The 16,112-nt window shown below is 38.8% G+C and overlaps 1 protein-coding gene across 1 annotated transcript; it reads right to left on the minus strand.

Moving 5' to 3' along the window:
* Positions 1-495: 495 nt before the first annotated feature.
* etnk1 (ethanolamine kinase 1) lies at positions 496-15,990 on the minus strand. Its single transcript, XM_020638796.3, has 8 exons — positions 15,685-15,990; positions 13,896-14,155; positions 12,748-12,888; positions 10,008-10,150; positions 5,450-5,533; positions 5,206-5,366; positions 3,435-3,508; positions 496-3,209 (listed from the first exon to the last, which is right to left on the minus strand). The coding sequence occupies exons 1-8, from the start codon at positions 15,829-15,831 to the stop codon at positions 3,137-3,139; spliced, it is 1,083 nt and encodes a 360-aa protein (XP_020494452.1). The 5' UTR covers positions 15,832-15,990; the 3' UTR covers positions 496-3,136.
* Positions 15,991-16,112: the final 122 nt, after the last annotated feature.

Below are 16,112 nucleotides of genomic sequence, written 5' to 3' on the forward strand. Positions count from 1 at the left end.
TGAGAACAATAAGAGATCAATTATGGAGACATTAAAACAATTATTTCAATTGTTGTCTTTTAACTGTTTTCATTAAAATTGTAATGTGATTATGTATATATGGGGGACTGGGGCATTTGTGTATACTACACTCTACATTTTAGCAATAAGCCCTTTAATCCATGAATTATTGACTCACTATGATGTAATAAAATGATTACACTATAAGAAAAATATTTAGGCAAAAAGTTACTACGTTTTTGGCTCAGCATCTTGTTACGTTATGGACCAGTTATTACATTTGGTGTTTTGTTAAAAAAAAAAAAAGTATAACATTTCGGGCTCTTACAAGGCTTTAAAGCCGCCTTAGCTTCAGCTCTTTGCCACTCTCTTTACGTCTCTTATAGATATGCTGATTTACTAGCTAATTTGCTACCGAATGGATTAGCATCAAAAAAGACTATACATAAACAAAATGTAACACAACCAACCATTTCTGAAAAAAAAGAAGACTCATACGGGTAAATAGACTTTATTTTTCAGATCAAGTTTACAGTATTGAAAAATGTCATTTTTTAAATTTGACCTTTTACCCCAGGAAAGTATTTACTTTAATGCAACTTTTAGAAAACAAACAAAAAAATAAAAGAACTCCCTCTATGTACATTCATTCCCAATGGAGAACAAGCGAAGATATTATATTTTTAACTGTACATATTAACACATGTGGCCAGAGAATTAAGGACTTTTTTACAATGTTAAATAATAAAAACAGAATTTTGAAATAAAGAGGCTCTTATTATTAGCAGTACTGAGATGGGTTCACATTATTATGGCCCAAAAGAAATATTTCAGAATTATTTTCAACATTTTCAAAACTTCAGATTATATGGTCTTCCGATCATATGTAAACACGATCAACTGAAACAACTTTCACTGACCCTCAACATGATTCTCCAACCGATGTCCAGCTGGTAACTTACTGAAAACAATCTATCATCAAACACCTTTTTATGGAAGATGTTCACCTGTTAATATCAACATACATTTTCAAATTCATTTTTTTGATCAAATTCAAAATCCTTAATTCTTCCATCTAAAAGTACCAACAGAGGTGAAGTCTATACATTAACGTTAATCTTAAAAAAACAAACAAACAAACAGGTACAAAATGATCTTTCCCAGACATAAAAGCAGAGTGACTGATGTTTACTGCGTAGCTACTACTGCAGGATTGTTAACGTAATGATCTTTTCACAGAGCTTTGCAAACTTGTTACAGCAGAGACTACGCGGGCACAAACTGTTCTGTAGTAAACAAGAATTGTTTCACCACATTTTATACACCATGTTTTATTTAAAATGATTTAGAAACTAATAGTTCAGAAATGATCAGACTCCTAAAATGTAGTATTCGGTCAGCTGTTGTTGTATCAGCAAACATTCACACACTCTCAAAGACCTCCGCTTCAACGTTTCCATTTTAATAAATATAAGAGTCCCATCGAGCTACATGGAAAAATGATCACGTGTGCATTATTTACAAGCAAAAACGCAAATGTCAGCACTTTGGTGTAGGCTTGTAAAAGAAACCCAGATTACCTCGTCTCAGTTTCTAAAAGGCCTTCTAAAGGTATTTTAATAACATGGAGGTCAAAGGTGATATCAGAACAGTTTCGATAGCAGTCTTTGTTTTTTTTTTAATGGTGCTCTTTCTCTGGTAATAAAAACTTACTTACTTACACAGATGTCTCTAACTTAGCAAAGACGAAACAAGCATCCACTTCACATCCTCTAAAAAACTCAACTTCTCTAACAGACCTTTTATTTGACAGTCGGCTCTTAAATCCATGAACGCTAACTGGACTTAGCAATCCAACAGCAAGCAAAGCCATAGAGCAACACAAGTGAAGAAAACTGTTCTAACTGCTCAGTCAGTACTTCATGTGATAATAAAGATGGTTCATGAACTTTCCCTGACATGAAACAAACAATATGGTTTGGTCACATTATGTACAGCATGTTTTGTTTTTTTTACATAGATGTCACAGTGAATAAAGTCCCCAATGCTTCATGTCACCTACAACCCAATGTCCTGTCTAACATTATGAACATGGAATGTTCAAATTAGAGCGAGATGCAGACCTGTGCCCTGTTAAGATCTAAACGAAGCCCAAGTGTCCAAACAAAAGTGAAAAGTACATTACAGTGAAAATGTCCCTCAAGTCAAAAGAGTGCTTTGTGATCACCAGTACAAGTATTCAGTAACTGAAGACTGGAGAGGTTAGACAACACAACGTTTCTACCTTCAAGTTAGAGAAAGCCAAAACACAGAGGCCTTCACCAAACTACACACAGCAACAACAAGAACACGGCTGATCGGGCACACACCCCGTGTAAAGTATGCCGGAGGGGGATAAAGACGGAAATAACACAAGAGAGTCACAAGGCAGGCCACAAGTTTCATGTGTGCTGTAGTTCACATCACGAGAGAGAGAAGTGGCCCAGGCCTTTCTGTGTTGGCATTTTTTTTGTATCTTAGCAAACAAAGCAGGCTTTGTTTTGTTTCTGTCATTATCAATTTGGTCAATAGCTGGGCTGGCTCTTCAGAGTTTCCCCATAAATGTGCGTTTAAGGAAGGTGTGTTTAGGCAACTGGTTTAGTGTCTGGGCCACCTGTTAGTCACTGGTTCTTACTGGTATGTATTGTTCTGTGAAGGGAGACACATCCTACCGTTGTTGTATTTAGAGTCATTCAAGCTTTGAAAAAAGCTGCTTACATAAAAAAATATGATTAAAGCAATGTTAATATCCAAAGATGTTAGAATAATTGAAATGACCACGATAAATTTAGTTATGTAGGCTTCACATTATTGCAGAGCTTCAAAGCCCCTATTTTATACATGCCCATGGTACAAATGACTTGTGATGCCCTTTGGTTACCAAAGGTATGACAGTATGACGGAAGATTGTTGTCCTCTTCTCTATAGAGTGAAGGACGTTTAGAGGGGAAGTGTAGGCACTGAACAAGACAGACTCTCAGTCTAACTCTTGTCTACGTACAATCCCCAGAGGGCGCTGTGCAGCCATCGTGTGAGGCACAGAACTGGTTGAGGTGAGGAAGAGCAGGAGAACAAATAAGATGAGGCGATGAAGGCTTTACTCTGGTAAGTTCAGCGCAGATACCTCTGCTTTCATCTTGAAGTACTGGTTGAAGCGCAAGACTGCATATCTGAGAGTGGAGACACACAGGGAGAAGATAAAAATGTCTGACATCTTTGCTAAATTGAGAGCAGTGCAGAAATAAGATGTTTATTACACGCTGTGAACCGAGCAGGCACAAAGGTTATTTTGCTTTTCTTTAACTCATGATTAAATAACTGAATCTGCTCAGGCATAATAAACAAAATAACTAAAGATAAAGTGTGCTTGATTGTTTAGTCCAAGATGAACATACCCCAGGAAGTCAAAGTCGATGGTGGAGAACTTTGCCTGAATCAGCGCCCAGAGACCCCAGAAGAAATGAGATGCCTAGACACAGAGACACAAAGGATTAGCATGTACTCGCTGTCTAAAAGTAAATGTCATGTCTATTTACACGACACAGTTCACTCAAGCATATACAAAGGCTGCAGAAGCCCTTTGGCAAGAACAATAAATAGCTGACACAGAAATACAATTCATACTTCACTTGCCCATCCTCCACTTTGCCCCTATTTTCTCTTGACAGTAAACAAGGCGCAGTGTGGCTCAGGGGAGAGGGTTTCCAGGTGTCATTAAGAGCACTTCTCATGTGCTGCAGCCACTTCAGTGAGCACACAACAAACACCCTTCACTCCTCTCCAGAGCAGGTAGTGCAGGTTTATGGCCCACATCAGTCTTCTTGAGTCTGTTTAACCTACATAACAATGTAATTCCATGTTTGCTAACCCAACACCTGGCAACAGAGAATCCACTCAAAAACGCCCCCAGGAAGCTTAAAGTGCCCAACAAGTGTTCACTTTAACTTCTTTGTTTTGCACTAACTGGAAAAGTACATAGACAGTTATTAAGATAGTGAAAAATAAAAAACTGACTTCTGCAGAACGAATGAGATTTTTTTATTTCTGACCATGACGTACTTATCATTTAGAGGCCTTTTGCATATTTAGTGTTGAAATAGTTTGTGGATGAAAAATAATAAGAAAAAGCAGCCGACACAAAAACGAAGATTAACTACGTCTGTCCAAGAAAGACAAATTCACACAGTCTGGAACTTTTTTTACTGCCACTTCTCACTGCATTTGTCACTGCAGCTGTGTTGATTTGAGTCTGTGCACAATGTGTTTAACTTCTTCAAATTTTGAACAAAAATAGTTTGCGAAAAATTACAATCTGCTGATGTCAGATTTAATGAACATGACAGTTTAGACGACGCTAACACTGCTCTAACTCTTTGTGTAAAGCAGCTCATAGAGACCCAGGCATTGCCTTACCTGGTTGATTTCCAGCTTCGTGTTACATGGTAAATGGTCTTGAGCTTCTATAGCGCTTTTCTAGTCTTCTGACTACTCATCACACCTATTTATCAGACCATCAGAAGTAACTAATCCCATTCATTTGCATTTATACGCCGCTGACAAAGTAGCAGGAGCAACTTGGGGTACGGGTGGCTGTGGCTCAGTTGGTACAGTCATCGCCTCACAACCGGACGGTCGAGGGTTCGATCCCCAGCTGGTCAACATGTCCGATGTGTCCTTGGGTAAGACACTTAACCCTGAATTGCTCCCACTGCTGGTGGTGGTGTATGAATGGGATTAGTTACTTCTGATGGATGATACTACATAGCAACCTCTACCATCAGTGTGTGAATGTGTAGGTGTGACCTGTGGTGTAAAATCGCTTTAAGTAGTCGGAAGACTAGAAAGCACTATATAAGCTCAAGTCCATTTACCATTACATGTTGCTGCAGGAGCTGGGGATCAAACCCCAACTACTCTACCAACTGAGCCACAGCCACCCCACACCCTTTAGTGGGATCTCATTTGTTTGTGCAAGTGAAGCAGGATATCCAGAAGGTTCTCTGGGTTTGTCTGATGTAGTATAAACCCCTGCTTTTTTGTAAAGGGTCTTGTTATGAGTTGGTACAAATAAAATACTATGGAGTTAATGATTGGTTAAAAAAGATGAACATTGAGATAAGTCAGGTATGTGGTTTTCGGTAACGAGTGAGCAATAAAAATGCTTACCAATGCAAATCTGTTGACTTGGACATACAGGATCTCCACCTCTCTGTCAGTCACTTCCCTGTCCTGGTCTCTGTTCCCCTTATAGGCTTCCAGGTAGGAGCGAAGCCACTCTAGCTGAAATGCCTGATCAGGGTAGTGATTGTAATCCACCTCATTAATGCCTGCAACCCAAAACAATACACACGAGTACTGAACACTTCATACACACATTGTTTCATAAAACTCCACTTCATGATCGACTTACCAGCAAACTCGTTAAAATGGTTCCCAATATCATAGGCTTGGTAATTGTACCCAGCATACTCGTAGTCAATGAACTTTACATTACCTGGGAAGAGAAGCAGCATGTTTTAGACAGAGACACAGGGCACATATATAAAATGATTATGTTGTGTATTCCCTTTGCATTACTCAGAATGTCAAGGCTTTACATTGTTTAACTTTAACATTTTCAATCCTGTCTAACTGGATTGGCTGGCTGAGCCGATTGTGGGGTAAGAAGTAAGAGCTTGCATTTTGAGGAAAGGAGACAGAGCACAGAAAATGCAATAAAAAGGAAAATAAGAGAGACACGATTAGGTCTAAAAGGTATACTTCTTAAATGTACCTAAACATGCACTACAATGCTGTTTAGGACAAATACAATCATGCTGTTAAGATTCAGTGAAGCCATGGTCAACAAACAGTATATACTGAATAAGAGCTCTTCTAAAGTCACCATGCTGTGAAGTATGGAGTATGTGAGAACGATACTGACTTTAGGGGACAAATCCTCCAATTACAGATTCAGCGGCTGAAATACTCAAAATTTGGACCAGAATTATAAAAGGCCTTTTCAATGTCAGCTGTTCACCAATTTTGCACTGATTACAAACCCCCCCAAAAAGGTACACAAGAGACTCTTTCCTTAAACATGTAACATATAAAAATAGTCACCCAATTCTACTCTGCTCAGCTTTGACTACATGTTCAGTGGTCAGTTCTAGAGCCCGACCTATTAACCAGCCAGCCCATAATAGCAGCCGATATTAGAATATCCTGTGACTGACGAACTAATGTTTTTCAAGTCAGCGCCCAGTGGATAACAGTTACATTGATAATGATATATGCGTGACAGGCTCATGTCTGACAATAATATCTGCAAAGGATACTGTACTGATTGGTCAAGAGATATTTCGATAGGTTGTGAAGATTTCAGGAGGCTGAACTGACCTATTTCATAAAAAAAGATTATATGCATCAGTTTCTGAGTTATTAGCAAAATAGCCAGCGGGGATAAATGATCAGAGATGTATGCTAATGCAACACATGGAACACATACAAAAACTCTCAGGAAAAATGGAGTACATCTGGATTTTTCAGAGAGTGTTTGTTTTGGATTCATGCACAGATGAAAGGGGAAAAAGGGCCAAGTTAAAGTAACGTTTTGAAGAAATGTGGGGAAAGACATAAAGCATATAGACAAAAAGTTGAACATAATAATTTACAAAGAGAAACAAAAGTGGTGCACAGAAAAGAACAGTGAGCTGCCACAGCAGTTGTACAGCAAAACACTATTTGATACACACTCTGGTAGAACTGTTTTGGCTGTGGTTATGCATGTTAAATCTGATTTCTTCGGCATAGCCACCTTTTGTATTGTTAAATGTGTCTTTGTCAACTTACAGTATGTACAGTTTGTGAACTTGTTTGGTTTCTGCTTGTTGTTGTGCTACTTGTGTTTTGTGATTTCTATTTACATTTGTGTGTACCATCAACCAGCAGGGGGTCTAGAGATGGAAAAAATATAATCTGGCATATTTACATGTTTATGTTCATTAATGTGCACGGTCTGGAGGATGACCCCCATTCAGATTTCTAGAGAAAAAAGGCATAAAAGCATAAAAATGTACCCTGCATTCAAAAAAGCTTCTCATGAACTGCACATACTAGCATACTGTTCTTCTGCCTTAAACAGAGGAAGTGTCAAAGAATGTGTTGCTGTCTGCATGTTTTTGGCCACTGTGAACTGTGTTTTTGTTAACAATTAACAAAAAGGGAAGCATTCATTTTTGACGTGGTTGATCTCAAAATACAAACCCTTACTTTTACAAGCCCAGTTGTTAAAGAAACATTAGCAAACATTTTTAAAACAACAATTTTAGTTAATTCTTTTTAAGTCTTTGGTATGGTGGGCCATGGCTAATTTCTGTGCCCTACCATATGGAACATGACTTTTTGAGGTGGTACTGGACTACAGAGAAAGACACTTTGAGGTGGGTTACCAGCCGGCGTGTGGGTCCTAGCGGGACACAACTGACACCTCCAGGCAGTGGCTATAGCCCCCCTGTGCAGCAGATGAAAAGGTTGGGGCAAACACATCTTTCACACATGCTCACTCTCTCACTGACATAATTTGTCTTTGATCCATTCTTACTCCCACGCAGTGTCGCAACATTGGCCCTGCTGCAGAACTACCTCTTCTTCCCCCCCTCAAAAATGCATACTTCCCCTCCCCTTCCCACAACACACCCCTCTAATGCTCCCTCCCCATTGGTCAGTTATAAGCCCAATAGCATGACACCTCTGCTGCTTTTGCAAATGACAGAATATTTGAGAGGCTTCCTGTTGGCTGCTGAGCTGCAGATTTTGTGGCACGCAAGACAGAATGTAATTTGTGGGGATTTTTCTTTTCTTTTTTTTTTTAGAAAAGCCAACTTTTACAGTAAAGACATTAAAAAATATAAGGTCTAATTAGCAATAATTTTAAATATATTTGTAAAACTGACCAAAATAAGTGAGCTTCCACCACTTCTGTTTTTTTTTTTTATCGCTACAGGAAGTAAAAAAAAAGGAGTTCAACTCAGTGACAAAAGGGAAAATCCCTTTCCAAGCCTGCTCAGTATTTCAAACTAATAAAAGGATGCTGCTAGGGACTGAGTTTACTCCAACAACGGATTAAACATCTTTAGCAAGTTTGGTTAAAAATGTATCCAGGTGAACTTGTCTACTCCTCTGCAAAAAGAGGCTGTGTGCCCGGGGCAGAGGTACCCCTCTGCATGTTTGTAGAAGCATGTTTAAAGCTTTAAAGCTACATGGATAAACATGTGATACTCTAATTGTTCAAGTTTACAAATTTCACAAAAAGACCAAAAACCTGTCCGTCTCCAACTACTTTTCAAGCCTGTTGTGGGCTATCTGCCTCAGGCCTATGCATTTCTGTCTGTATGTGTGTGTGTGCAGGAGGAAGAGAGAGAGAGAGAGAGACATTTCCTCAAAAACTAGGCACTGTGGCTTTTAGCAAACCTCACTCTAACAGTTGTGAACAGTGTATTTACTGAGGACTATTTTAGGCAGATAAGTATTTGTAGCAGTAATGATATTGTGTTAGTGACTGACATTGATGTATAAAATACTTTAAACTGTTTGTTATGATTAACAATCTGTGTCTATACTGATGTATGTGAAGAGTCTCTGTTTTAAATAGTTCAATAACAAATGTAGATTAATTACTGTGCAAGTAATACTTTGAAGTCGACTCAATTCAATGTCATTTTGATTGGGTTTGTAGATATTAAGAAATTACAAAGTATCACTAGACTTATCCCTTCACTTATAATACTTGACTAGTGATCAATAAAGTATGGATGTTATGAAATAGAAAGTGTGGAATAAGCAGCAGCAAAGGAAATATATTTATGGCTTTTATCAAGTGCAATCAACCCCCCCCCCCCCCCCAAAAAAAAAACTCTGAGTAATAACCAATATTATAGTAGCTCTTTCAGATGGGGAAACTAGCGGGCAAGTAGCATTGAAGGGTAATAGGTAGGTATGTAGCTCCTACTGCTACCATGAACTCATCCCGATTAGTGTGAGCAGTGGGCAGGCTATGCGAGGGCCCTCAGAGCTGAGGTTTGTCTCTCTTCATTGCCTCCCCCCGGGCAGAGCGGCGCAGCACAGCCTCAGCTGTCATTCCTGGGGGAGAAAGGCTAGACACAAGGAGCTGTGAGAAGGGTCCCACCCCTCGTCGCAACACGACGAGGGGGCTGACAGCTCTTAGAACACCCCTCCCAACACCCACATACATTAATAAAACGGAAAAAAAACCCTCCCCCCTTCATATTTCTCACCATCTTATAGCCTGTCATTTTTCTGGAAACAAGACAAAGCTACAGGAGTGTCACTTAATTATACACTTGCACTGACCAGTCAAATACAATGTATTCATTTTCATTTCAAAAGTTAGCTTATCACTTTGCCTGAGGACAGATTTTTGAATTTGAGACAACGAAAAAAGCAAACAGCTTGAAATAACTGCACTAAATCATTTCTGTCAATATAACAGATACTTTGTATGGGTTAGGTGTAATGGCACTCTTTTTTTTCAGGCTGATAGCAGTGGCTAACATTGTTTGTTTTTAAACGCAAAATTAGAATGACAGACCAGACAAAGGTCAGGGGGAATTTTGAAAATCCAGAAAAAAAGAAAAATGCCATTATTCACATAATAATAATAATCCTTATTACAGGGGTAATAAGGAGATTGGAGGGTGGGTTAATGTTTTGTTGTGTTTGCCCTATTTCAAATGAGCATTCCACCTGAAATAATAACAAGCATCCATGTAACAGGCTTGTCTTTTCTGAACATTCTTATTCTACGCCTGCAGCATGATGCAAAAATTGACAATGTGTAATGAATATGACAAGCGTGGGGAAGTGCCCTTAAAGCAATCCTACCTGAGCACAGGCAATGCAGCTCACACTACATCACAAAATCAGTCACACAGTCATGTCGGTAATACATTTGTGGAGTTGCTACTCACCCGCCTCCTGGTTATAGATGATGTTTTTGCAGAGCAGGTCATTGTGACAGAGAACTACGGGGGAGCCCAACATTGACAAGCTCTGCTGGAGCCACACCAGCTCTTCTCTCAGGCACCGTGGGCTGGGCACCTCCTTTCTCAACCTTAAGGGGGCAAAGAGTATGTAAAGTTTACTGAGAGCGGTAGGAGGTTTAGGGCTAATAATAAAAAACAGAAGGAGGGAAAGTAGTTATGTGAAACTTGAAAGTAGACTAAGAAAAAGAAGTTAAACAGGAACAAACAGGAAAACAGAATAAGAAGCATTAAAGGGGAAGAGAGGGAAAGTGTAATATTTCTACAATTCACTTAGCAGACGCTTTTATCCAAAGAGACGTACATCAGAGAGTAAGTACAACACAAGCAAGGATGTAGAAAAAAGGGAACAATGTCAGTAAGAGCAAACAATCAGCTTTGAGTCTGATTGGACACACAGGTGCTGACAGGAAGTGACCAGAGGCAAAGCACAACATTGAGGGCAGTTCTTGAGAGCTCTAATCAGTATAGAAACCATCTTATAAGTCATCGTTATCAAGCAAAAACCATCGTCATTACCATCATCATCATCATCAATAATATGGAGACCATCATCATTAAGTTAGTAGGTATTCATGAAAGAGCTGGGTCTTTAGCTTTCTCTTAAAGGTGCAGAGGGACTCTAATATGTAATATGCTCTTTTAATATTTTAAAGACAGACTTTGCTCAAACTATTTCAAAATTGCATAATCTTACGTAAAATAATTCTAAAACTAAGAAGTAAAGAGCTTCTTATTTTTACATTATTTAGTCCAGTTTCACTGCAAATGCGAGTACAGTACATTTCTCAACAATGTGCTGGAAACAATTATTGACATGATGGCCTCATTCAATGTAAACATTCATCTGAGATCCTACTGACAGTATGTGGTGACATAACTGTAACTTCACTACAGTTCATGTACAACATGCCTGTTGGATTATTACCCAAACAATTCAACCATTTATGCTATTAAACGCTGGTACAGGGTGCTACTTACATGTAGAAAAGTATTCTACTGAGACATTCCTTTTTTTTCCATTTGCATTTTCTATCAGAAAATCATTATCAATCATGGGCAAAAACATTCGAGAAAACCCCTTGATGGAAAGACTGTAAGTACAGGAACTTTTTTAACTTTTTCTTCATTTGTTAAATTTAGATTATTAGTTCATGATTTGTCTGACTAAGCCATGCTAACATCCTATTGAAACAGTGAGCTAATGCAATCAGTCATCAAATGATGGTTATTAACTATACAGTAGGAGCTCCACCTCTGTAATTGTTTATTTTCTGCAACATAGATAAACCCCTGAGATACGGCTGCTGTCAATCACTGAAGTATCCGACTTTGTGTTAGTGTTAATATTTGGATGACCTTTATGGGAATCAACAGCAAAGACATTGGGTGCAGACAAACAAGACAAAACTTTTTTTATTGCCTGCATGATCCAACAAGCAAGATGCTATGAAGCCCAAGTGCCAATAACACATTAGACCAAGAATGATCAGAACCCAGAATGTTCCTGTAATGTTCTGCATGTATTTGAGGTTGGAGTTGGCACATATGAATAGGTAGAAACTAATGTAACCTCCAATTTTAAGAAGATATCATTGCTAAGTAATACTAAACATGTGATCATTTTGGTTGTTGTTGTTCAACATGCGGGGAAGGTGAGACTTTGTACGTGGGGCACATGCTCTACCAGGGGAGTCACCACAGAGCCCCATCATGCTTTTAGCTTATTTCAGATTCTTACAAGACGTTGTAACGCTGGGCTAAACATTTACAAAATTAATTAACCCCGACTAACTAGTTAATTGTCAAGCCTGCAGGGGTTCTGCATACTTTGGCAGACTTGAGAGGCATGTCAAACTGATAAATACCTGTGTGACTGATAAGAGAGGTAAAAGGTCAAAGTTCCACGTGGAGATAACTGGGACTAGAAACATACAACAGGCAAAACCATAACTCCCTAATAAACTTAGTAAATACTAGGGCTGCAGTTACCCATTCTTTTAGTAATTCAGTTATCTATCGATTATTCTATAAGTTCTTTAAAGAAATTGAGTAGTCAGATAAGAGATGTTGAGGTCGGCCATTTTTTTCATTAAATCCCTTGCTTTATTCAATAGCAATAAACAAAAGAGGGGAAAAAAACAGGTCTCTTAAATTCAAATTAAACTGAGTTTTCCTGCTGGAAAAATGACTTGTTTTCTTGCCTCATTACTTTTTTGAACTATTGTTTTTTTGTTGATGTTTATCTCAACTGTTGACATTTTTCTGCCTCGTCATTGTGGGATTTATAGAGAATTATCATATCTCCCTACGCTAAAAATATAAACCACAACAACAATCCATTTAGATCACCACAAAGAGGGGACTTCCTTAAACAGAATAAGAATCACAGTGATATGAAAAGGGGATGTATGAGTCTACACCATCCACAGAGGTTTTGCACTATAAGAGCTGCATGCTTTAAGCGTGTGTGTCAATTAAAATATTTACAGTCAGCCAGGAATAAAAGCTGTACTTGTGTCAAATGTTTCTGAAAATATCTTGCTGTGTGGTAGTCTGGATTTAAACAAAGCCTCGAGGCAAATCACATGTAAATAGACACTTTTGAACGAGAACAGGGATAAGTCTGATACAGTAGTACCTAGTATGTTATTCTATATAGCCTCACCTAGCATTCTGCTCAGGCTCCTTTAAGTACTTTGGGATGAGAGCAAAGTACTTGCCCAGCTTCAGCCACAGGTCAGACTGTGGCACCCAGCCGTTGTGAGCATGGATGACATGGTACCTGGCCAGCTGCCTGGCAATAAGCCTAAAGGAAACAGAAATGGGTAGATTTGAATTACATCAGCATGCAGCTGTAAGCGACTGAGTAAATGTCATTGAAATGTTTAAGGAAGGGAAAAACATAAAGAATAGTCTTGTTAGAAAGTAAACAAACCAAACAAGCAGGGCAGGTTTTGGGCTAAAAAAAACAAATCCTTAAAAAAATGTATACATGTTAACTTGAAAAAGATTTGAGTGTAAGGTATACTTTATACTTTAAATACTGTAGCAGGGTACACCAGTTCAAGCTCAGTTCAGTGAGCTGGCTGCTCTTATTGGCTCTGAAGCCCCGCCCCCCGTGCAGGTAACAGAGTCAGGAGAGTCGGGGAAGGAGGGGATTTCCCATAGAGCCAGGTAGAGGGAAGTCACAGAAGAATATGGAATTTCTACAATACTTATCATGATACACTTGGTGGACATAGTAGTGACTATAATATACATTTGTTTAAGCTTATGACATGTTGACTTTTAGAATTAACAGTCATTTGACATGGTTTATCCCTACACTAGCCTTGGTTTGAAACTAGATACTGTACAAAAACAACTTACACAGGTAAATAATTTCTTAATGAATTATAAAAGGTATTTTTGTACATCCTTTCACTTTGTTCTTGTGGGTTGAAGCTATGTAGATTCTTACACACCTACATTTTGGTTAACCTGTTCTCAAGTCAATGAGTATGACTTGAGAATGTTTACATATTTTACTGCACTACCACTGGTGTATGAATGAAGGTTGGACTGAGTCTGACAGCTAGAATATTGTGTACATTTAGTAAAGGAAATATATAAAGACAAAGAGAAAGATGGGTTGGAGAAAAGAAAGGAAATGTAAAAAGAAACTGGCATGGCAAGCATAAAAATAAATCATATAGTAATAACTTATTTATGACACAACAGTTTTCATGTTAACAGTTAAAAAAATATATCAAATTGAAAGTCACATTTTTTCAAAACACCCGTCAAGTACATTTGTTTGCGAGTCTTTATTACCTGAAAACAGGCTGGCTGCGAATGTCCTCTGGCTCCAGGGCAGTTCCTTGCAAAAACTCATAACACAGGCCATTGTTGAAGGTGCAGTACAGGCGAGGTGCACAGCGGTGTGCTTGTAGTACTCGAAAACTTTTTACTTCATTTTCCCTGTCAACCAAAAGTTCTGTTTTGTTTCCATAAATTCGAACCAGCACCACATCCTGCATGACTGGACCCACGTAGCAGCCCAGCAGCTTATTGGTTATCCCATCTGTGAAAAACTGCAGAGACAAAAAAGAGTTGAACACAGGTGAATTAGAAAATATATTAAGCTGTTCTATGTTCAATCGTCATGACAACAGAGAGAAGTGGCACAATCCACCATACAATACCATCAAAGCACTGTAACAGAAAACCTACACTGTTTTAAATATTACTTCACTTCCTGGAACTTTCTGGATAGGACAAAGTTTTTTGATATTTTTTGGTGTTATGAGCAACTGTAGCAAACAAATTTCCCCCTGGGATTAATAAAGTATTTATGATTCTGATTTATGAAAAATGAGATAAATATATGTAGCCATGAAAAATGAGGGCATGTCTGGTTTGATTTAAGCTGAATGTGAAGCTTGGAACGTATCTGGGGAGAGGTCGGGGCTGCCAACATACCAGAGCTAATTGTTCACTCTATAAGGGAATCAGTGAGAAAAACAGGACTGTCAGGAATTTTATTTTGCATGAGAAAGCAATGACAGGCATTTGCTGAGTTACCGTTTTGCTCTCATTGAAGAAAATAGGCAAGAGTGGCAGCTCATGTGACCAGCTCTCATCCTGTGTTTACCAAGTGGAGCCACACCCCTAGTCTCTTACTGGAAATGGAAATAACTCTCTTTCTGAGTATCTGTCCAAACTGTTGGATACATACATGTTCCACTTGGCTTCTGTTGGGGAATGTATGTAAAACTGCTTCTTCGGGTTGCTTTATTTTTTTTTAAAACGTACAAGAGTAGGAAAACTATTTTGCTTATTTTATCATACAAAGCTGCTTCTTAAAAAAAGTGAATGCAAATAGCCTAGCATAGTTATTTGTCTTTGTTTTCTCCAGACAAAAGTAAACACCAGAGCACTAATGATAAAGTCTATAAAGTTCATTAAAACGGATAAGCTTCTCACATTTTTGACCAATCTTAACAAAAAAATATGCATTTACATTTACTATTCCCCATAGAGTTCATGAGGTAACTTTAAAAAGCACTCCAACAATTAGATGGGGCAGTTTAATAGTCTTTAGTGTGAGGTTACTGAAGGAAGGTAGGTGCAGGCTGCAGACAGCTTTAATCAGAACCAGAGGTGACGCAGTTGATATTAGCCAAGGCAAAAACATTAACGTTAACCTTTATATGCAGAAATTATTAAACTATCTTCCCAGCATAAAGCGAGTAAGTTATTTACCATTCTTTTAGGGTAACATTATAGTATCATTCATTGCACTTCTTGGCATTTAAACCGCAGGGGTGTCATCCTGACATCATTTTAATCATTCCCTTTGCTCCTTTTTACCAAATAACTCTAACAGTGAGGTTAAGCTAGCTAACAGGCTTGAGTTTAAGAAGTGGAAACGTCGCTAACTAATCGTTTTTAAACAACTTTAACCACAAAGAGACAGTAATAAGGTTGGTTTGGGGGTGGGAGTGTGTGTGTGTGTGTGTGTGTGTGTGTGTGTGTGGGGGGGGGGGGGGGGGGGGTGGCTGAAACATGTCATTAAATCAGACGTTAACATGTAAATATTGAACATTAAAACAAACTGCACCTTCACTTTGACCTCAGACGGCTTCCAGTTCGGTCTCATCTCCTTGATCAGCTTCATTGCACCGGATCTGTAGTCGCTCTCGTCAACTGTCACATCTATTTTAGGCACAGCAGGGGCCTCGCTGGGTACGTGAATATAATTGGCCATGACTGAGTCTTTATTTCTTGATAATGTCTTTAAACTCAAACGAGAACTATTCCGCTCACACAGGCTATTTGCGCAATCTATGAAAATGTGTGTCTGTCTGTTGGTATATATAATGCTGGAGTAGTCGGTGTGCGGCAACGCCTCTCAAAAAATCCCACCCACCAGAAGAAAAAAAATGTTCTCCCGGTGCATGCTGGGTAGGCTGGTCGTTGAGTGACTCACTAGAAGCGCGTGTTAAATTTGTCAGCGTCTACCTGGAGGCGGAGCCCGGGCGGAGCTTA

Source organism: Labrus bergylta, chromosome 23, assembly GCF_963930695.1.
Source record: "Labrus bergylta chromosome 23, fLabBer1.1, whole genome shotgun sequence".
NCBI lineage: Eukaryota > Metazoa > Chordata > Actinopteri > Labriformes > Labridae > Labrus > Labrus bergylta.